This window comes from Mustelus asterias, chromosome 6, assembly GCF_964213995.1.
Source record: "Mustelus asterias chromosome 6, sMusAst1.hap1.1, whole genome shotgun sequence".
Taxonomy (NCBI): domain Eukaryota; kingdom Metazoa; phylum Chordata; class Chondrichthyes; order Carcharhiniformes; family Triakidae; genus Mustelus; species Mustelus asterias.
This window is the reverse complement of record NC_135806.1, coordinates 146,493,403-146,515,749: the sequence shown is the minus strand read 5'-3', so window position 1 is coordinate 146,515,749 and position 22,347 is coordinate 146,493,403. Positions and strand designations below refer to the sequence as shown.

The 22,347-nt window shown below is 47.1% G+C and overlaps 1 protein-coding gene across 1 annotated transcript in view; it reads left to right on the top strand.

The window, feature by feature from the left end:
• nup155 (nucleoporin 155) overlaps positions 1-22,347 on the top strand; it is a 425,601-nt gene that overhangs the window by 267,960 nt on the left and 135,294 nt on the right. The window contains exon 20 of the mRNA XM_078215282.1: positions 22,113-22,179. Within this exon, the coding sequence (XP_078071408.1) occupies positions 22,113-22,179 (67 nt within the window). The remainder of the gene's footprint in view (positions 1-22,112; positions 22,180-22,347) is intronic.

Sequence of the window (22,347 nt, the reverse complement as noted above, 5' to 3'; positions counted from 1 at the left end):
TAATAGAGGTGTATAAAATTATAAAAGGCATAGATAGGGTGAACGGTGGGAAGCTTTTCCCCAGGTCGGTAGTGACGTTCACGAGGGGTCATAGGTTCAAGGTGAAGGGGGGGAGGTTTAACACAGATATCAGAAGGACATATTTTACACAGAGGGTGGTGGGGGCCTGGAATGCGCTTCCAGGCAAGGTGGTGGAGGCGGACACACTGGGAACGTTTAAGACTTATCTAGATAGCCATATGAACGGAGTGGGAATGGAGGGATACCAAAGAATGGTCTAGTTAGGACCAGGGAGCGGCACGGGCTTGGAGGGCCAAAGGGCCTGTTCCTGTGCTGTATTGTTCTTTGTAAAGTTTCTGATTAGATTACTTTCAAGAACAAAAGGCCAATCGATAAGGCCCTGCCCTCCGAAGCCAGAACCACAATTACCTATTAGCAGTTTCTTTAACTTGATCATTAGTTTTGGTGAGCCTTGTCGCCCTCGCCTCAGGCCCTTTCCATAACCAGTTTATCCCTCAACTGATTCCTAGTTATGCATCTCAATTTTAACCCTTTCCTCTTCTCAATCTACCTCATACATATTCTCATCCTGTCTCACCGGCTGGACAGACCCAGCAGAGTTGGCGGCACAGTGGTCTACATTCGGAAGGGAGTTCCCCTGGGAGTCCTCAACACCAACTCCAAACCCCATAAATTCTCATGCACGTATCAAGTATGGGCTAGAAAACTTTCTGCTGATTGCCACATATCACCTCCCACCCCCATTAATCAGTACTTCTACACAATGAACATCACTTGGAGAAAGCACTCATGGTAGCAAGGGTGCACAATGTTCTCTGGGTGGAAGACTTTAAAGTCCCAGACCAAGAGTGGCTCAGTAGCACCACCACAGACTGAGCTGGCCAGTCCTAAACGACATTGCTGCTAGACTGGGACTGCAGCAGGAGGCGAGGGAACCTACAAGAAACAAAAACATTCTCTACCTCATCTCAATGCTATTCCCACTTTCTCCCCAACCCCCTTCATGCCACAAAAATCTCAAAAATGATCTCTTTTTTGAATACATTCAGTGACTTGGCCTCCATAGCTTTCTGTGGTCGAGGGTGTACTCCATCATGTTGGGTGTCACTACCACTGTGCTAAATAGAACATAGAACATAGAACATTACAGCGCAGAACAGGCCCTTCGGCCCACGATGTTGCACCGACCAGTTAAAAAAAAAAAAAACTGTGACCCTCCAACCTAAACCAATTTCTTTTCGTCCATGAACCTATCTACGGATCTCTTAAACGCCCCCAAACTAGGCGCATTTACTACTGATGCTGGCAGGGCATTCCAATCCCTCACCACCCTCTGGGTAAAGAACCTACCCCTGACATCGGTTCTATAACTACCCCCCCTCAATTTAAAGCCATGCCCCCTCGTGCTGGATTTCTCCATCAGAGGAAAAAGGCTATCACTATCCACCCTATCTAAACCTCTAATCATCTTATATGTTTCAATAAGATCCCCTCTTAGCCGCCGCCTTTCCAGCGAAAACAATCCCAAATCCCTCAGCCTCTCCTCATAGGATCTCCCCTCCATACCAGGCAACATCCTGGTAAACCTCCTCTGCACCCTCTCCAAAGCCTCCACATCCTTCCTGTAATGTGGGGACCAGAACTGCACACAGTACTCCAAGTGCGGCCGCACCAGAGATTAAAGTTGGATTAAAGTTGGACAGATCTAGCAACTCAAACTGGAGGCCTGTGCCCAGCGGTGTGCCTCAGGGATCAGTGCTGGGCCCACTGTTATTTGTCATTTATATTAATGATTTGGATGAGAATATAGGAGGCATGGTTAGTAAGTTTGCAGATGACACTAAGATTGGTGGCATGGTGGACAGTGAGGAAGGCTATCTCCACTTGCAACGGGATCTTGATCAATTGGGCCCGTGGGCTGACGAATAGCAGATGGAGTTTAATTTAGACAAATGCGAGGTGATGCATTTTGGTAGATTGAACCAGGGCAGGACTTACTCAGTTAATAAGACCATAAGACCATAAGACATAGGAGCGGAAGTAAGGCCATTCGGCCCATCGAGTCCACTCCACCATTCAATCATGGTTGATTTCAACTCCATTTACCCGCTCTCTCCCCATAGCCCTTAATTCCTCGAGAAATCAAGAATTTATCAATTTCTGTCTTGAAGACGCTCAACGTCTCGGCCTCCACAGCCCTCTGTGGCAATGAATTCCACAGACCCACCACTCTCTGGCTGAAGAAATTTCTCCTCATCTCTGTTCTAAAGTGACTCCCTTTTATTCTAAGGCTGTGCCCCCGCGTCCTAGTCTCCCCTGTTAATGGAAACAACTTCCCTACGTCCATCCTATCTAAGCCGTTCATTATCTTGTAAGTTTCTATCAGATCTCCCCTCAACCTCCTAAACTCCAATGAATATAATCCCACGATCCTCAGACGTTCATCGTATGTCAGGCCTACCATTCCTGGGATCATCCGTGTGAATCTCCGCTGGACCCGCTCCAGTGCCAGTATGTCCTTCCTGAGGTGTGGGGCCCAAAATTGCTCACAGTACTCCAAATGGGGCCTAACCAGTGCTTTATAAAGCCTCAGAAGTACATCCCTGCTTTTGTATTCCAAGCCTCTTGAGATAAATGACAACATTACATTTGCTTTCTTAATTACGGACTCAACCTGCAAGTTTACCTTTAGAGAATCCTGGACTAGGACTCCCAAGTCCCTTTGCACTTTAGCATTATGAATTTTGTCACCGTTTAGAAAATAGTCCATGCCTCTATTCTTTTTTCCAAAGTGTACGACCTCGCACTTGCCCACGTTGAATTTCATCAGCCACTTCTTGGACCACTCTCCTAAACTGTCTAAATCTTTCTGCAGCCTCCCCACCTCCTCAATACTACCTGCCCCTCCACCTATCTTTGTATCATCGGCAAACTTGGCCAGAATGCTCCCAGTCCCGTCATCTAGATCGTTAATATATAAAGAGAACAGCTGTGGCCCCAACACTGAACCCTGCGGGACACCACTTGTCACCGGTTGCCATTCTGAGAAAGAACCTTTTATCCCAACTCTCTGCCTTCTGTCTGACAGCCAATCGTCAATCCATGTTAGTACCTTGCCTCGAATACCATGGGCCCTTATTTTACTCAGCAGTCTCCCGTGAGGCACCTTGTCAAAGGCCTTTTGGAAGTCAAGATAGATAACATCCATTGGCTCTCCTTGGTCTAACCTATTTGTTATCTCTTCAAAGAACTCTAACAGGTTTGTCAGGCACGACCTCCCCTTACTAAATCCATGCTGACTTGTCTTAATCCGACCCTGCACTTCCAAGAATTTAGAAATCTCATCCTTAACGATGGATTCTAGAATTTTGCCAACAACTGAGGTTAGGCTAATTGGCCTATAATTTTCCATCTTTTTTCTTGTTCCCTTCTTGAACAGTGGGGTTACAACAGCGATTTTCCAATCCTCTGGGACTTTCCCTGACTCCAGTGACTTTTGAAAGATCATAACTAACGCCTCCACTATTTCTTCAGCTATCTCCTTTAGAACTCTAGGATGTAGCCCATCTGGGCCCGGAGATTTATCAATTTTCAGACCTTTTAGTTTCTCTAGCACTTTCTCCTTTGTGATGGCAACCATATTCAACTCTGCCCCCTGACTTTCCTGAATTGTTGGGATATTACTCATGTCTTCTACTGTGAAGACTGACGCAAAGTACTTATTAAGTTCCTCAGCTATTTCCTTGTCTCCCATCACTAGATTACCAGCGTCATTTTGGAGCGGCCCAATGTCTACTTTTGCCTCCCGTTTGTTTTTAATGTATTTAAAGAAACTTTTACTATCATTCCTAATGTTACTGGCTAGCCTACCTTCATATTTGATCCTCTCCTTCCTTATTTCTCTCTTTGTTATCCTCTGTTTGTTTTTATAGCCTTCCCAATCTTCTGACTTCCCACTGGTAGGGCATTGGGGAGAGTTACAGAACAAAGAGATCTAGGGGTACATGTTCATAGCTCCTTGAAAGTGGAATCACAGGTGGACAGAGTGGTGAAGAAGGCATTCGGCATGGTTTCATCGGTCAGAACATTGAATACAGGAGTTGGAATGTCTTGTTGAAGTTGTACAGGACATTGGTACGGCCACAGTTGGAATACTGTGTGCAATTCTGGTCAGCCTATTATTGAAAGGATATTATTAAACTAGAAAGAGTGCAGAAAAGATTTACTCGGATGCTACCGGGACTTGATGGATTGAGGTATAGGGAGAGGCCGGATAGACTGGGGCCTTTTTCCTCTGGAGCATAGGAGGCTGAGAGGTGATCTGAAAGAGGTGTATAAAATAATGAGGGGCATAGATGAGATAGATAGTCATTATCTTTTCCCAAAGGTAGGGGAGTCTAAAACTAGAGGGCATAGGTTTAAGGGGAGAGATACAAAAGTGTCCAGAGGGGCAATTTGTTCTCACACAGGGTGGTGAGTGTCTGGAACAAGCTGCCAGAAGTAGTAGTAGAGGCGGGTACAATTTTGTCTTTTAAAAAGCATTTAGATAGTTACATGGGTAAGATGGGTCTAGAGGGATATGGGCCAAATGCGGGCAATTGGGATTAGCTTAGGGGTTAGAACATGGAAAAAATACAGCACAAACAGGCCCTTCGGCCCTCAAGTTGTGCCCGTCATGTCCCTACCTACCTAGGCTTATATATAGGCTTACCTATAACCCTCAATCCTATTAAGTTCCATGTACTCTTCCAGAACTCTCTTAAAAGACCCTATCGAGTTTGCCTCCACCACCACTGACAGCAGCCGATTCCACTCACCCACCACCCTCTGAAAAACTTACCCCTGACATCTCCTCTGTACCTGCTCCCCAGCACCTTAAACCTGTGTCCTCTCGTAGCAGCCATTTCAGCCCTGGGAAAAAGCCTCCGAGAATCCACCCGATCTATACCTCTCAACATCTTGTACACCTCTATCAGGTCACCTCTCATCCTTCGTCTCTCCAAGGAGAAAAGACCGAGCTCCCTCAACCTATCCTCATAAGGCATGCCAACCAATCCAGGCGACATCCTTGTAAATCTTCTCTGCACCCTTCCAATAATTTCCACATCCTTCCTGTAATGAGGCGACCAGAATTGAGCACAGTCCTCTTAAGTGGGGTCTGACGAGGGTCTTATAAAGCTGCATCATTATCTCCCGGCTCCTAAACTCAATCCCTCGATTGATGAAGGCCAGCACACCATACGCCTTCTTAACCACCTCCTCTACCTGCAAGGCCGATTTAAGAGTCCTATGGACCCGGACCCCAAGGTCCTTCTGATCCTCTACACTGCTTAAGAGTCTTACCCTTGATATTATACTCCTCCATCCCATTTGACCTGCCAAAATGGACCACTACACATTTATCCGGGTTCAAGTCCATCTGCCACTTCTCCGCCCAGTCTTGCATCCTATCTATGTCACGCTGCAGCTTCTGACATCCCTCTAACCTATCCACAACACCACCAACGTTCGTGTCGTCGGCAAACTTACCAACCCATCCCTCCACCTCCTCATCCAGGTCATTTATGAAAATGACAAACAGCAAGGGTCCCAGAACAGATCTCTGGGGCACTCCACTGGTGACCGACCTCCATTCAGAAAAAGACCCATCTACAACCACTCTCTGCCTTCTGCAGGCAAGCCAGTTCTGAATCCACAAGACAACAGCCCCTTGGATCCCATGCCCTCTCACTTTCTCGAGAGGTCTTGCATGGGGGACCTTATCGAACGCCTTGTTGAAGTCCATATAAACCACATCTACCGCTTTTCCTTCGTCAATGTGTTTAGTCACATTTTCAAAGAACTCCACCAGGCTCGTAAGGCACGATTTGCCTTTGACAAAGCTGTGCTGACTACGTTTGAGCATACTAAACTTCTCTAAATGTTCATAAATCCTGTCCCTCAGGATCTTCTCCATCAACTTACCAACCACTGAGGGTAGACTCACCGGTCGGTAATTTCCTGGGCTATCCCTATTCCCTTTCTTGAATATAGGAACCACATCCGCAATCCTCCGGAACCTCTCCCGTCTCCATCGACGACGCAAAGATCACCGCCAGAGGCTCTGCAATCTCGTCCATCGTCTCCCACAGTAACCTGGGGTATATCCCATCCGGCCCCGGTGACTTATCTATCTTGATGCTATTCAAAATTTCCAACACATCCTCGTTCTTAATGTCCACATACTCAATCTTTTCAGTCCGCCTCAATCCTGTAGTACAACGACCCAGGTCTTTTTCCACTGTGAATACCCAGGTAAAATATTCATTAAGCACCTCTGCTATTTCTTCTGGTTCTGTGCAGACTTTCTTCCCTTCACATTTTATAGGTCCTATTTCTTCATATCTCATCCTTTTATTCATCACATATTTATAGAACGCCTTAGGGTTCTCCATAATCTTACCTGCCAAGGCCTTCTCGTGACCCCTTCTGGCTCTTCTAATTTCTTTCTTAAATCCCTTCCTACAAGCCGTATACTCATCTTGATCCCTGTCATCGCCTAGCTCTCTGAACCTTTTGTACGCTGTCCTTTTCTTTTTGACTAGGTTCAGCGCAACTTTCATGCACCACGGTTCCCGTAACCTACCAAAACCTCCCTGTCTCATCGGAAGATTGTCATGCAGAACTGCAGACAAACATTCCTTGAAAATCTGCCACCTTACTTCAGTACTTTTCCTTGAGAATGCCTCCTTCCAATTTACGCCTCTAATCTCCTGCCTGATGGCTTCATATTTCCCCTTACTCCAGATAAACACTTTCCTAGCTTGCCTGATCCTATCTCTTTCCAATGCTAGCGTAAAGAAGATAGAATTATGATCACTATCCCCAAGATGCTCCCCCACTGAGAGATCCGATACCTGTCCAGGCTCATTAGCCAGTACCAGATCGAGTACAGCCTCTCCTCTTGTAGGCTTATCCACATGCTGTGTCAGGAAACCCTCCTGAACACACCTAACAAACTCCTCCCCATCTAAACCCCTTACCCTCGGGATATTCCAATCGATGTTTGGGAAATTAAAGTCTCCCATCACGACAACCCTGTTATTACTACATCTCTCCAGGATCTGTTTCCGTATCTGCTCCTCAAACATCCCTGTTACTATTGGGCGGCCTGTAGAAAACACCCAGCAAAGTTATCGACCCCTTCCCGCTCCGAACTTCCACCCACAGAGACTCCGCAGACAATCCCTCCACGGCCTCCACCTTCTCTACAGCTGTGACACTATCCCTGATCAGCCCCCCGCCCCCCCCCCCCGCCTCTGTCCTTTCCGAAACATCTGAAACCCAGCACCTGAAGTATCCAGTCCTGTCCCTGTCCCCAAGTCTCCATAATGGCCACCACATCACACTTCCAAGCATCGATCCACACTCTAAGCTCATCCACTTTATCCACTACACTCCTGGCGTTAAAATAGACACATTTTTTAAAAAAGCGGGCAGCATTGGACAAGTTGGGCCGAAGGGCCTGTTTCCATGCTGTAAACCTCTATGACTCTATAACTCAAGACTGGGCAGCCAGGAGGCGCTGTGGACCATCAGCAGCAGCAGAACTGTACTCGACCACAGTCTACAACCCCATGGCCTGGCATATCCCCCACTCAACCATTACCATCAAGCCAGGAGAGTAACCCTGGTTCAATGGAGAGTGCAGGAGGGCATGCCAGGAGCAGCACCAGGCATACCTAAAAATGAGGTATCAACCTGGTGAAGTTATAACACAGGACTAGTTGTGTGCCTAACTGATCCCTCAGCCAATGGATCAGACCTAAGCTCTGCAGTCCTGCCATATTCAGTCCTGAATAGTGGTGAACAATTAAACAAATAACTGGAAGAGGCTCCACAAATATCCCCACCCTCAACTACGTGGAAGCCCAGCACATCAGTAAAAAAGATAAGGCTGAAGCATTTGCAACAATCTTCAGCCAGAAGTGTTGAGCAGATGATCCATCTCAGCCTCCTCCAGGGGTCCCCAGCATCTCGGGTCCCTTGGCCTCACATAACAGACTACTATGTAAAGTGAAAGCACATGGGATTGCAGGTAATGTCTTGAGATGAAAAGAAAGCTGGTTAGCAGATAGGAAGCAGAGAGTTGGCATAAATGGGTCTTTCTCTGATTGGCAGTCATTGACTACTGGGGTTCCGCAGGGATCTGTGCCAGGACCCCAACTGTTCATATTATATATTAATGATTTGCAAGAGGGAACTGAATGTATTATCTCCAAATTTGCAGATGATATGAAGTTGGGTGGGAGGGTGCAGAGATGCTTCAGCGTGATTTGGACAGGCTGTGTGTGTGGGCACATGCATGGCAGATGCAGTATTATGTGGATAAATGTGAGGTTATCCACTTTGGTAGCAATAATAGGAAGACAGATTATTACTTGAATGGGTGTAAATTGAGGGAGGTGGATACTCAACAAGACCTTGGAGTCCTCATGCATCAGTCGCTGAAAGCAAGCAGGTACAACAGGCTGTAAAGAAGGCAAATGGTATGTTGGCCTTCATAGCGAGAGGATTTGAGTATAGAGATAGGGATGTTTCACTGCAATTGTATTGGGCGTTGGTGAGGCCACACAGAGTTGTGTGCAGTTCTGGTGTCCTTATCTGAGGAAGGATGCCCTTGCTATAGAGGGAGTACAGTGAAGGTTTACCAGGCTGATTCCTGGGATGGCAGATCTGTCACATGAGGAGAGACTAAGTCGCTTCAGATTATATTCACTGGAGTTTAGATGAGTGAGAGGGGATCTCATGGAAACTAATAAAATTCTAACAGGGTTAGACGGGCGGCACGGCAGCACAGTGGTTAGCACTGCTGCTTCACAGCTCCAGGGACCTGGGTTCGATTCCCGGCTTGGATCACTGTCTGTGTGGAGTTTACACATTCTCCTCGTGTCTGCGTGGGTTTCCTCCGGGTGCTCTGGTTTCCTCCCACAGTCCAAAGATGTGCAGGTTAGGTTGATTGGCCATGCTAAAAATAAAATTGCCCTTAGTGTCCTGAGATGCGTAGGTTAGAGAGATTAGTGGGTAAATATGTAGGGATATGGGGGTAGGGCCTGGTTGGGTTTGTGGTCGGTGCAGACTCGATGGGCCGAATGGCCTCTTTCTGTACTGTAGGGTTTCTATGATTCTAGATTTGGAAAGAATGTTCCCAATGGTGGGGGGAGTCCAGAATTAGGGGTCATAGTTTGAGGATAAGGGCTAAACCTTTTAGAACTGAGCTGAGGAGAAATGTCTTCACCCAGAGGGTGGTGAATGTGTGGAATTCACTACCACAGAAAGTAGTTGAGGACAAAATGTTGTCTGATTTCAACAAGAAATTAGATATAGCTTTTGGGGCTAAAGGGAGCAAGCAACATGGGACAAAGGCGGGGGTGGGGGGGAAATCAGGATATTGAATTCGATGATCAGCCTGGATCAAAATGAATGGAGGAGCAGGCTCAAAGATCCAAATGGCCTCCTCCTGCTTCTAGTTTCTACGTTGCTGTGATTCTAGAAAATCATAGAAACCCTACAGTGCTGAAGGAGGCCATTCGGCCCATCGAGTCTGCACTGACCACAATCCCGCCCAGGCTCTACCCCCACATATTTTACCCGCTAATCCCTCTAATCTACACATCTCAGGACACTAAGGGGCAATTTTTAACCTGGCCAATCAACCTAACCTGCACATCTTTGGACTGTGGGAGGAAACCGGAGCACCCGGAGGAAACCCACGCAGACACGAGGAGAATGTGCAAACTCCACACAGACAGTGACCCGAGCCGGGAATCGAACCCGGGACCCGAGAGCTGTGAACATAGAACATAGAACATAGAAAGTCACAGCACAAACAGGCCCTTCGGCCCACAAGTTGCGCCGATCACATCCCCACCTCTAGGCCTATCTATAGCCCTCAATCCCATTAAATCCCATGTACTCATCCAGAAGTCTCTTAAAAGACCCCAACGAGTTTGCCTCCACCACCACCGACGTCAGCCGATTCCACTCACCCACCACCCTCTGAGTGAAAAACTTACCCCTGACATCCCCCCTGTACCTACCCCCCAGCACCTTAAACCTGTGTCCTCTCGTAGCAACCATTTCAGCCCTTGGAAATAGCCTCTGAGAGTCCACCCTATCCAGACCCCTCAACATCTTGTAAACCTCTATCAGGTCACCTCTCATCCTTCGTCTCTCCAGGGAGAAGAGACCAAGCTCCCTCAACCTATCCTCATAAGGCATGCCCCCCAATCCAGGCAACATCCTTGTAAATCTCCTCTGCACCCTTTCAATGGCTTCAACATCTTTCCTGTAATGAGGTGACCAGAACTGCGCGCAGTACTCCAAGTGGGGTCTAACCAGGGTCCTATAAAGCTGCAGCATTATCTCCCGACTCCTAAACTCAATCCCTCGATTAATGAAGGCTAGTACGCCATACGCCTTCTTGACCGCATCCTCCACCTGCGAGGCCGATTTAAGAGTCCTATGGACCCGGACCCCAAGGTCCTTCTGATCCTCTACACTGCTAAGAATGGTACCCTTCATTTTATACTGCTGCTCCATCCCATTGGATCTGCCAAAATGGATCACTACACACTTATCCGGGTTGAAGTCCATCTGCCACTTCTCCGCCCAGTCTTGCATTCTATCTATGTCTCGCTGCAACTTCTGACATCCCTCCAAACTATCCACAACACCACCTACCTTGGTGTCGTCAGCAAACTTACCAACCCATCCCTCCACTTCCTCATCCAGGTCATTTATGAAAATGACAAACAGCAAGGGTCCCAGAACAGATCCCTGGGGCACTCCACTGGTCACTGACCTCCATGCAGAGAAAGACCCCTCCACAGCCACTCTCTGCCTTCTGCAGGCAAGCCAGTTCTGGATCCACAAGGCAACAGCCCCTTGGATCCCATGCCCTCTCACTTTCTCAAGAAGTCTTGCATGGGGGACCTTATCGAACGCTTTGCTGAAGTCCATATAGACCACATCCACCGCTCTTCCTTCGTCAATGTGCTTGGTCACATTTTCAAAGAACTCAACCAGGCTCGTAAGGCACGACCTGCCCCTGACAAAGCCGTGCTGACTACTTTTGATCATACTAAACTTCTCTAGATGATCATAAATCCTGTCTCTCAGGATCCTCTCCATCAACTTACCAACCACTGAGGTTAGACTCACCGGTCGGTAATTTCCCGGGCTGTCCCTGTTCCCTTTCTTGAATATAGGGACCACATCCGCAATCCTCCAATCCTCCGGAACCTCTCCCGTCTCCATCGACGATGCAAAGATCATCGCCAAAGGCTCCGCAATCTCCTCCCTCGCCTCCCACAGTAACCTGGGGTACATCCCATCCGGTCCCGGCGACTTACCAACCTTGATGCCATTCAATAGTTCCAACACATCCTCTTTCTTTATGTCCACATGCTCGATCCTTTCTGTCCTCCGCAATCCAGCAGTACAACCACCCAGATCCCTTTCCACCGTGAATACCGAGGTAAAGTATTCATTAAGCAGCTCCGCCATTTCTAACGGTTCCGCACAAACTTTTCCCCCTTCACCTTTTAAGGGTCCTATGCCTTCACATCTCATCCTTTTACTCTTGACATATTTGTAGAAAGCCTTGGGATTCTCCTTAATCTTACCCGCCAAGGTCTTCTCATGACCCCTTCTCGCTCTCCTAATTTCCTTCTTAAGCTCCTTCCTACATCGCGTATACTCCTCTAAATCCTTAACACCTCCTAGCTCTCTGAACCTTCTGTACGCCTCTCTTTTCTTATTCACCAGGTTCATCAAGCAGCAGTGCTAACCACTGTGCTACCGTGCCGCCCCCTCTATGCTTGTCTTTATTAGCGAGGCATAGATTTTAAGGGCAGATGGTTATGCTGGAACTGTATAAAATATTGGTTAGACCACAGCTCGAATTTTGTGTGCTATTCTGAAATCCACATTATAGGAGGGATGTGATAGCACTGCAAAGGGTGCAGAGGAGATTTACCGGGATGTAGCCTGGGCTGGAGTGTTTTAGTTATAAAGAGAGATTGGATAGACTGGGGTTGTTTTCCTTAGAGCAGAGGAGACTGAGGGAGGGACATGATTGAGATGTATAACATTATGAGCGGCATTGATCAAGTAGACAGGAAGGAACTTTTCCCGTTGATGGGGGGATCAGTGACTGGGGGTAAGGTAAGGGGCCGGAGGTTTAGAGGGGTTGTGAGGAAAAATCTTTTCATCCAAACGGTGGTGGGTGTCTGGAGCTCATTGTCTGAAAGGGGGTGGAGGCAGAGACCCTCATTACATTTGAGAAGTATTTAGATGTGCACTTGCAATGCTGAGACAAGCCAGGCTATAGGCTAAGCTCTCTGTACAGGACCTCTTTTCTCATTCTACCTATGTCGTTGGTACTTGCGTGGACCATGACAACTGGATCCTCCTCCGTCCACTGCAAGTTCCTCTCCAGCCCAGAACAGCTGTCTTGAATCCTGGCACCAGGCAGGCAACACAGCCACTTGGGCTCTCGCTCTTTACTACAGAGAACGGTGTCAATCCCCCTCACTATACTGTCCCCTACTACCAGTGCAATCTTATGTGCTTCCCCCACTTGAATGGCTTCCTGTATCACAGTGCAATGGTCAGTCAGCCCATCCACCCTCCAGCCCCCACACTCATCCAAACAAACTGAGAGAACCTCAAACCTGTTGGACAGTTGCAGAGGCTGATGCTCCTAAATTTTGGGTCCCCTTCCCTGCCTCCACTGCAGTCACACCCCCCTGCCCCTGACCACTTTCCAAACCAGAAGACCCTATTCTAAGGGGTGTGACCGCCTCCTGAAACTAACCCTCTCCCACAGGTCGGAGGTGACGATCACGAGGGGTCACGGGCTCAAGGTGAGAGGGGCGAAGTATAACTCAGACATCAGAGGGACATTTTTTACACAGAGGGTGGTGGGGGCCTGGAATGCGCTGCCAAGTAGGGTGGTGGAGGCAGGCACGCTGACATCGTTTAAGACTTACCTGGATAGTCACATGAGCAGCCTGGGAATGGAGGGATACAAACGATTGGTCTAGTTGGACCAAGGAGCGGCACAGGCTTGGAGGGCCGAAGGGCCTGTTTCCTGTGCTGTACTGTTCTTTGTTCTTTGTTCCCTTCCTGATGTGTTGCAGTGTCTGCAGCTCAGCCTCCAGCTCGATGACTCTGAGCCAAAGCTCCTCAAGCTGTGCGCAGTTAGTACGGACGTGTTTGCCCTGGATCACAGTGTAATCCAGGAGCTCCCACATGCTGCAGCCTTAACACATCACCTGCCATCCGTAACGTGTTTTAAATAATTAAATTATTTACTTGTAGTGCTTTTTGTATATTTTATTAAATGTGATTCTGAACCTTAGGAATGAACAAATCTTTAACACTTGCGAGATATCTAACACCTATCTCCTTCTCCAAACATTCAAATTGTGTCTGTTGTGATGTTTTTTCGCAGTGTTCACTCTCCTGACTGCCTCTCCTCTCTCAATGTTTTCACTCTCCTGACTGCCTCTCGTTGTTTTCAGTTGACATCTTCCTGCAATCTGCAGCCACCCTCCCTGCTGTGAACCCCTCTCTTTAACCTGTGCTTAATGCTCCCTCCACTAACATTGTCTGTATCTTTAAGACCTGGTTGGCTGTAGAGATTCGCATTCTAATCAGTATTCTGTAACTTGATTTTGTGTCTCTGTATGCCTTGTTTGAGAGCAGACATCCCCGCTCCATCTGACGAAGGAGCAGCGCTCCGAAAGCTAATGGCATTTGCTACCAAATAAACCTGTTGGACTTGAACCTGGTGTTGTTGAAACTCTTACTGTGCGAACCACACTGCCAGTCTTTGCCTACATTTACATCCAAATCATTAATATATACCACAAATGCAGGTGAGCTAGCACTGAGCTCTGTGGAACATAAGAACATAAGAAATAGGAGCAGGAGTAGGCCATCTAGCCCCTCGAGCCTGCCCCGCCATTCAATAAGATCATGGCTGATCTGAAGTGGATCATTTCCACTTACCCACCTGATCCCCATAACCCCTAATTCCCTTACCGATCAGGAATCCATCTATCCGTGATTTAAACATATTCAACGAGGTAGCCTCCACCACTTCAGTGGGCAGAGAATTCCAGAGATTCACCACCCTCTGAGAGAAGAAGTTCCTCCTCAACTCTGTCCTAAACTGACCCCCCTTTATTTTGAGGCCCCCCTTTATTTTGAGGCTGTGCCCTCTAGTTCTGGTTTCCTTTCTAAGTGGAAAGAATCTCTCCACCTCTACCCTATCCAGCCCCTTCATTATCTTATAGATCTCTATAAGATCCCCCCTCAGCCTTGTAAATTCTAACGAGTACAAACCCAATCTGCTCAGTCTCTCCTCATAATCAACACCCCTCATCTCTGGTATCAACCTGGTGAACCTTCTCTGCACTCCCTCCAAGGCCAATATATCCTTCCGCAATAAGGGGACCAATACTGCACACAGTATTCCAACTGCGGCCTCACCAATGCCCTGTACAGATGCAGCAAGACATCTCTGCTTTTATATTCTATCCCCGTTGCGATATAGGCCAACATCCCATTTGCCTTCTTGATCACCTGTTGCACCTGCAGACTGGGTTTTTGCGTCTCATGCACAAGGCCCCAGGTCCCTTTGCACAGCAGCATGTTGTAATTTTTTTCCATTTAGATGATCCAATTTGCTATTATTTCCTCCAAAGTGAATAACCTCGCATTTGTCAACGTTATACTCCATCTGCCAGATCCTCGCCCACTCACTCAGCCTGTCCAAATCTCTCTGCAGACCTTCTACGCCCTCCACACGATTCACTTTTCCACTTATCTTTGTGTCGTCTGCAAACTTTGTTACCCTACACTCAGTCCCCTCCTCCAGATCGTCTATATACATGGTAAATAGTTGAGGCCCCAGTACCGATCCCTGCGGCACGCCATTAGTTACCATCTTCCAACCAGAAAAGCACCCATTTATTCCGACTCTCTGCTTCCTGTCGGATAGCTAATCCCCAATCCATGGTAACACCCTACCCCCAACTCCGTGTGACCCAATCTTCTTCAGCAACCTTTTGTGAGGCACCTTATCAAAGGCCTTTTGGAAATCCAAAAACACCACATCCACCGGTTCCGCTCCGTCAACCGTACGAGTCACATCTTCATAAAAATCCAACAAGTTCGTCAAGCATGACTTTCCCCTCATGAATCCATGCTGCGTCTGCTTAATCGAACCATTCTTATCCAGATGGCCTGCTATTTCTTCTTTAATGATGGATTCCAGCATTTTCCCAACTACAGACGTTAAGCTAAGCGGCCTGTAGTTACCCACCTTTTGTCTATTTCCTTTTTTGAACAGCGGCGTAACATTAGCCGTTTTCCAATCCGCCGGCACTACCCCAGAATCCAACGAATTTTGATAAATAACCACTAACGCATCCGCTATTACCTCTGACATTTCTTTCAGTACCCTGGGATGCATTCCATCCGGGCCCGGGACTTGTCCACCTTCAGTCCTGTTAGTCTACCAAGCACTACCTCCCTGGTAACATTAATTGTATTGAGTACCTCTCCTCCTACCAACCCTCTATCGTTAATATTTGGTAAACTATTTGTGTCTTCCACCGTGAAGACCGACACAAAAAACTTATTTAAAGTTTCAGCCATTTCCTCATTTCCCACTATTAAATCCCCCCTCTCGTCCTCCAAGGGTCCAACATTCACTCTTGCCACTCTATTCCTTTTTATATATTTGTAAAAGCTTTTACTATCATTTTTTATATTTAGAGCTAGCCTAACTTCATAACCTATCCTTCCTTTCTTTATCGCTTTCTTAGTCGTTCTTTGTTGTTTCTTAAAGTTTTCCCAGCCTTCCGATTCTCCACTATTTTTGGCCACTCTGTACACACCGGTCTTTAATTTAATACTCTCCTTAATTTCCTTCGTTATCCACGGCTGGTTATCCCTTTTCTTACAGTCCTTCTTTATCACCGGAATATATTGTTGCTGAGTCCTGAAAAGGATCTCCTTAACAATCCTCCACTGTTCCTCAGCTGTCCTACATACCAGTCTGCTCTCCCAGTCCACCTTAGCCAATTCAGCCCTCATCCTATCGTACTTCCCTCTGTTCAAACAGGACAGAGGGAAGTACGATAGGACACTGGTATGGGACCCTACTTTCTCCTCTTCCATTTGTACCAGAAATTTGACCATATTGTGATCACTTGACCCAAGAGCGTCCTTCACAAGAACATCTTTAATTCTACCTACCTCGTTACACATTACCAGATCTAAGATCACTCGTTCCCTCGTCGGTTCTATAACATACTGTTCAAGGTAACTATCCCGACAGCATTCTAAGAACTCTTCCGCCATCCCACCCCTTCCAACTTGAGTCAGCCAATCAATATGCAGGTTGAAGTCCCCCATGATTATTGCTGTTCCGTTTTTGCACGCATCCATTATTTGCTTGTTTATAGCCCTCCCAACCTCAACATTATTATTTGGGGGTCTATAGACCACGCCTACTGGTGTCTTTCTCCCTCTACTATTCCTTATCTCTACCCATAACGATTCCACGTTTTGTTCCTTGGAGCCTATGTCATCCCTCACTACTACCCTGATATTATCTTTTATTAATAGAGCTACCCCACGGTAGATGTGGTTTATATGGATTTTAGCAAGGCAGTCGATAAGGTCCCCCATGCAAGGCTTCTAGAAAAAGTGAGAGGGCATGGGATCCAAGGGGCTGCTGCCCTGTGGATCCAGAACTGGCTTGTCCAAAGGAGGCAGAGTGTGTGTATAGATGGGTCTTTTTCTAAATGGAGGTCGGTCACCAGTGGTGTGCCCCAGGGATCTGTTCTGGGACCCTTGCTGTTTGTCATTTTCATAAATGACCTGGATGAGGAAGCGGAGGGATGGGTTGGTAAGCTTGCCGATGACATTAAGGTTGGTGGTGTTGTGGATCGTCTGGAGGGATGTCAGAAGTTACAGAGGGACATAGATAGGATGCAAGACTGGGCGGAGAAGTGGCTGATGGACTTCAACCCAGATAAATGTGTAGTGATCCATTTTGGCAGGTCAAATGGGATGAAGGAGTACAATATAAAGGGAAAGACTCTTAGTACTGTGGAGGACCAGAAGGACCTTGGGGTCCGGGTCCATAGGACTCTAAAATCGGCCCCGCAGGTGGAGGAGGTGGTTAAGAAGGCGTATGGTGTGCTGGCCTTTATCAATTGAGGGATTGAGTTTAGGAGTCCGGGGATAATGATGCAGCTATATAAGACCCTCGTCAGACCCCACTTGGTGTACTGTGCTCAATTCTGGTCGCCTCATTACAGGAAGGATGTGGAAAAGATTGAAAGGGTGCAGAGGCGATTTACAAGGATGTCGCCTGGATTGAGTGGCATGCCTTATGAGGATAGGCTGAGGGAGCTCGGTCTTTTCTCCTTGGAGAGACGAAGGATGAGAGGAGACCTAATAGAGGTGTATAAGATGTTGCGAGGCATAGATCGGGTGGACTCTCAGAGACTTTTTCCCAGGGTGGAAATGTCTGCTACGAGAGGACACAGGTTTAAGGTGCTGGGGGGTAGGTACAGGGGAGATGTTAGGGGTAAGTTTTTCACACAGAGGGTGGTGGGCGAGTGGAATCGGCTGCCGTCAGTGGTGGTGGAGGCAAACTCAATAGGGTCTTTTAAGAAACTCCTGGATGAGTACATGGGACTTAATAGGATGGAGGATCATAGATAGGCCTAAAAGGTAGGGATACGTTCGGCACAACTTGTGGGGCCGAAGGGCCTGTTTTGTGCTGTAGTTTTCTATGTTTCTACCACCTTTTCCTTCCTGTCTATTCTTCCTAAATGGAACCTACTGGATGTGGAGATGCCGGCGTTGGACTGGGGTAAACACAGTAAGCGTTTTAACAACACCAGGTTAAAGTCCAACAGGTTTATTTGGTAGCAAATGCCATTAGCTTTCGGAGCGCTGCTCCTTCGCCAGATGGAGTGGAAATCTGCTCTCATACAGGGCACAGAGACTCAAAATCAAGTTACAGAATACTGATTAGAATGCGAATCTCTACAGCCAACCAGGTCTTAAAGATACAGACAATGTGAGTGGAGGGAGCATTAAGCACAGGTTAAAGAGATGTGTATTGTCTCCAGACAGGACAGCCAGTGAGATTCTGCAAGTCCAGGAGGCAAGCTGTGGGGGTTACTGATAGTGTGACATAAAGCCAACATCCCGGTTGAGGCCGTCCTCATGTGTGTGGAACTTGGCTATCAGATTCTGCTCAGCGACTCTGTGCTGTCGTGTGTCGTGAAAGCCGCCTTGGCGAACGCTTACCCGAAGATCAGAGGCTGAATGCCCGTGACCGCTGAAGTGCTCCCCCACAGGAAGAGAACAGTCTTGCCTGGTGATTGTCGAGTGGTGTTCATTCATCCGTTGTCGTAGTGTCTGCATGGTTTCCCCAATGTACCATGCCTCGGGACATAGAACATAGAACAGTACAGCACAGAACAGGCCCTTCGGCCCACGATGTTGTGCCGACCTTCATCTGAAACCAAGATCAAGCTATCCCACTCCCTACCATCCTGGTGTGCTCCATGTGCCTATCCAATAACCGCTTAAATGATCCTAAAGTGTCTGACTCCACTATCACTGCAGGCAGTCCATTCCACACCCCAACCACTCTCTGCGTGAAGAACCTACCTCTGATATCCTTCCTATATCTCCCACCATGAACCCTATAGTTATGCCCCCTTGTAATAGCTCCATCCACCCGAGGAAATAGTCTTTGAACGTTCACTCGATCTATCCCCTTCATCATTTTATAAACCTCTATTAAGTCTCCCCTCAATCTCCTCCGCTCCAGAGAGAACAGCCCCAACTCCCTCAACCTTTCCTCATAAGACAGACACTCCAAACCAGGCAGCATCCTGGTAAATCTCCTCTGCACTCTTTCCAACGCTTCCACATCCTTCTTATAGTGAGGTGACCAGAACTGCACGCAATATTCCAAATGCGGTCTCACCAAGGTCCTGTACAGTTGCAGCATAACCCCACGGCTCTTAAACTCCAACCCCCTGTTAATAAAAGCTAACACACTATATTCCTTCTTCACAGCTCTATCCACTTGAGTGGCAACCTTTAGAGATCTGTGGATATGGACCCCAAGATCTCTCTGTTCCTCCACAGTCTTCAGAACCCTACCCTTGACCCTGTAATCCACATTTAAATTTGTCCTTCCAAAATGAATCACCTCACATTTATCAGGGTTAAACTCCATTTGCCATTTTTCAGCCCAGCTTTGCATCCTATCTATGTCTCTTTGCAGCCTACAACAGCCCTCCACCTCATCCACTACTCCACCAATCTTGGTGTCATCAGCAAATTTACTGATCCACCCTTCAGCCCCCTCCTCTAAGTCATTAATAAAAATCACAAAGAGCAGAGGACCAAGCACTGATCCCTGCGGCACTCCGCTAGCAACCTGCCTCCAGTCCGAAAATTTTCCATCCTTTCCTGCAGCGTATCAGGTAGACAACATTGGCCGAGTTGCAAGAGTAGGTACCATGTACCTGGTAGATGGTGTTCTCACGTGAAATGATGGCATCTGTGTCGATCCGGCACGTCTTGCAGAAGTTGCTGTGGCAGGGTTGTGTGGTGTCATGGTCACTGTTCATTGATGAAGACGAACATTCATTGATGAAGACGAACATCCCGCCAAGGCCATCCCCATACCCCCACTTCTTGCCTTCAAACAACCGCACAACCTCAAACAGACCATTGTCCGCAGCAAACTACCCAGCCTTCAGGAGAACAGTGACCACGGCGTTGGGGAGAGTTCCAGAACAAAGAGATCTCGGGGTACATGTTCATAGTTCCTTGAAAGTGGAGTCACAGGTGGACAGAGTGGTGAAGAAGGCATTCGGCATGCTTGGTTTCATTGGTCAGAACATTGAATGCAGGAGTTGGGACATCTTGTTGAAGACATTGGTACGGCCACATTTGGAATACTGTGTACAGTTCTGGTCACGCTATTATAGAAAGGACATTATTAAAATAGAAAGAGTGCAGAAGAGATTTACTGGGATGCTACCGGGACTTGATGGTTTGAGTTATAAGGAGAGGCTGGATAGACTGGGACTTTTTTTTCTGGAATCGTAGAAGGCTGAGGGGTGACCTTATAGAGGTCTATAAAATAATTAACGGCATAGATCAGCCAGATAGTCAATATCTTTTCCCAAAGGTAAGGGAGTCTAAAACTAGAGGGCATAGGTTTAAGGTGAGAGGAGAGAAATACAAAAGTATCCAGAGGGGCAAGTTTTTCATACAGAGGGTGGTGAGTGTCTGGAACAAGCTGCCAAAGGCAGAAGTAGAGGCGAGTACAATTTTATTGTTTAAAAAGCATTTAGACAGTTGCATGGGTACGATGGGTATAGAGGGATTTGGGCCAAATACAGGCAATTGGGACCAGCTTTAGGGAGTTTAAAAAAAAAAAGATTGGCATGGGCAAGTTGGGCTGAAGGGCCTGTTGACATGATGGAAACCTCTATGACTCTGTTTAATGGATGAAGTAGGCTTATTGGCTGTGTGCTCTGCTCCTGTTCCTTTTGTTCTTGTATTGAAGCAGGGTTGATTCCCCCAGCCTGATGGTAATCGTAGAGTGGGGAAATGCTGAGCCCTGAGGTTTTAAATTGTGGTTGAGTACAATTCTGTTGCTGCTGGTGGCCTCGTGACTGTCCAGTCTTGAGCTGTTGATCTATTTTAATCTGCCATTTAGCATGGTGTAGTGCCACAGCATGATGGAGGCTATCCTCAATGTGAAGATGGGACTTGCATCGATTGGAGAATTGGGATTGTTTTCATTGGAGAAGGCTGATGGAGGCTTTCAAAATCACAAGGGCTGTGACAGGAGTTAGCGACAAGATGTTCCCACTGATGGAAAGATTGAGAAAGAGAGGGCACAATTTTGAAATAATTGGCAAAAGAAGTAACAAGACACAAGGAGAAACGTCTTTACGCAGCAAAGGGTAAAAATCTGGAAAGCACTGCCTGAATGTGGTGGGGCAGATTCATTCCAAGTATTTGAAAGTGAATCGCATTGTTACCTGAAAAGGAAGCATGTGCAGGTTGGTGGGGAGAAGGCAGGAGAATGGCACAAGGTGAATTGTTCATGCAGAGAGCCAGCGTAGAAGAAGGCCATTAAGCCACATGGACTGCAACAGAACAAGAAGGCAATTCACCATCATCATCTCAGGGGCAATTGGGATTGGCAACACATGTTGGCCTTGCCAGTGACACTCGCATCTAAGAGAGACTTCTCTGAAATTGAAGCTCATGGTATTGAAGGCAAATCATTTACATGGTTAGGAAATTGACTGAGCGATAAGTGACAGGAGAGAGATGTTCAGTTACTTCCGTTACTCTCATTGGCAGGATGTGACTTTGCACTTGAAACAAATAGAAAAGTGTGCATTCTAGCAGTAGCTTCATAGGGCAGCGTCTGTGAAAGATGAGGGAATAGGACTAATTGCACAGGGCTGAAAGGCCTCTTTTGTGGTCTAAGATTCTGGAAATTAGATTTTTACACTCTGTTTCTGAGCCAAGCTGCTTGGAGGCACAGGTGAGCATCTTGGATGGCGTTTCACTCCAACCATGATGTGGCGTTGCCGGTGTTGAACCGGCCTGGGCACAGTAAGAAGTCTCACAACACCAGGTTAAAGTCCAACAGGTTTATTTGGTAGCACAAGCTTTCGGAGCGTTGTCCCTTCATCAGGTGCTCACCTGGACTTTAACCTAGTGTTGTGAGACTATTTACTGTGCTCACTCCAACCTGTACTATCTCTTGTTGGACTGTGAACACCTGTTCCCTGAACATTGAAATGGGAATATATGGACTGCTGTGATGTTCAAGATGGGTAATCCGGTATTAATCCTGTATCTCACTTGTGTCTCTGAGTAGGCAAATGCTGATAGATTGTACATGGGCTAAATTTCTGTTGTACTGAGACAAAGGTAAAGCAGGACTATTCTCTTTTTTGCAGGAATATCTGGGACAGTAGTATAGCAGTGGAACAGACAGTCCATCATTACAGGCAACAGGCAGTACTGGTGAGTACTCACACTGACACAAACTGTGCAGCATCCCTGGAATTGGAAGGGGGCTTGGTTTCCAAGTTGTGCAGATTGGGAGTCACCCAACATTTTGATGTGAAAGGATGGGAGTAAACTTATTTAGTCGATGAAATGTACCTCATTTAGCCAAGGTGCGATTAAATT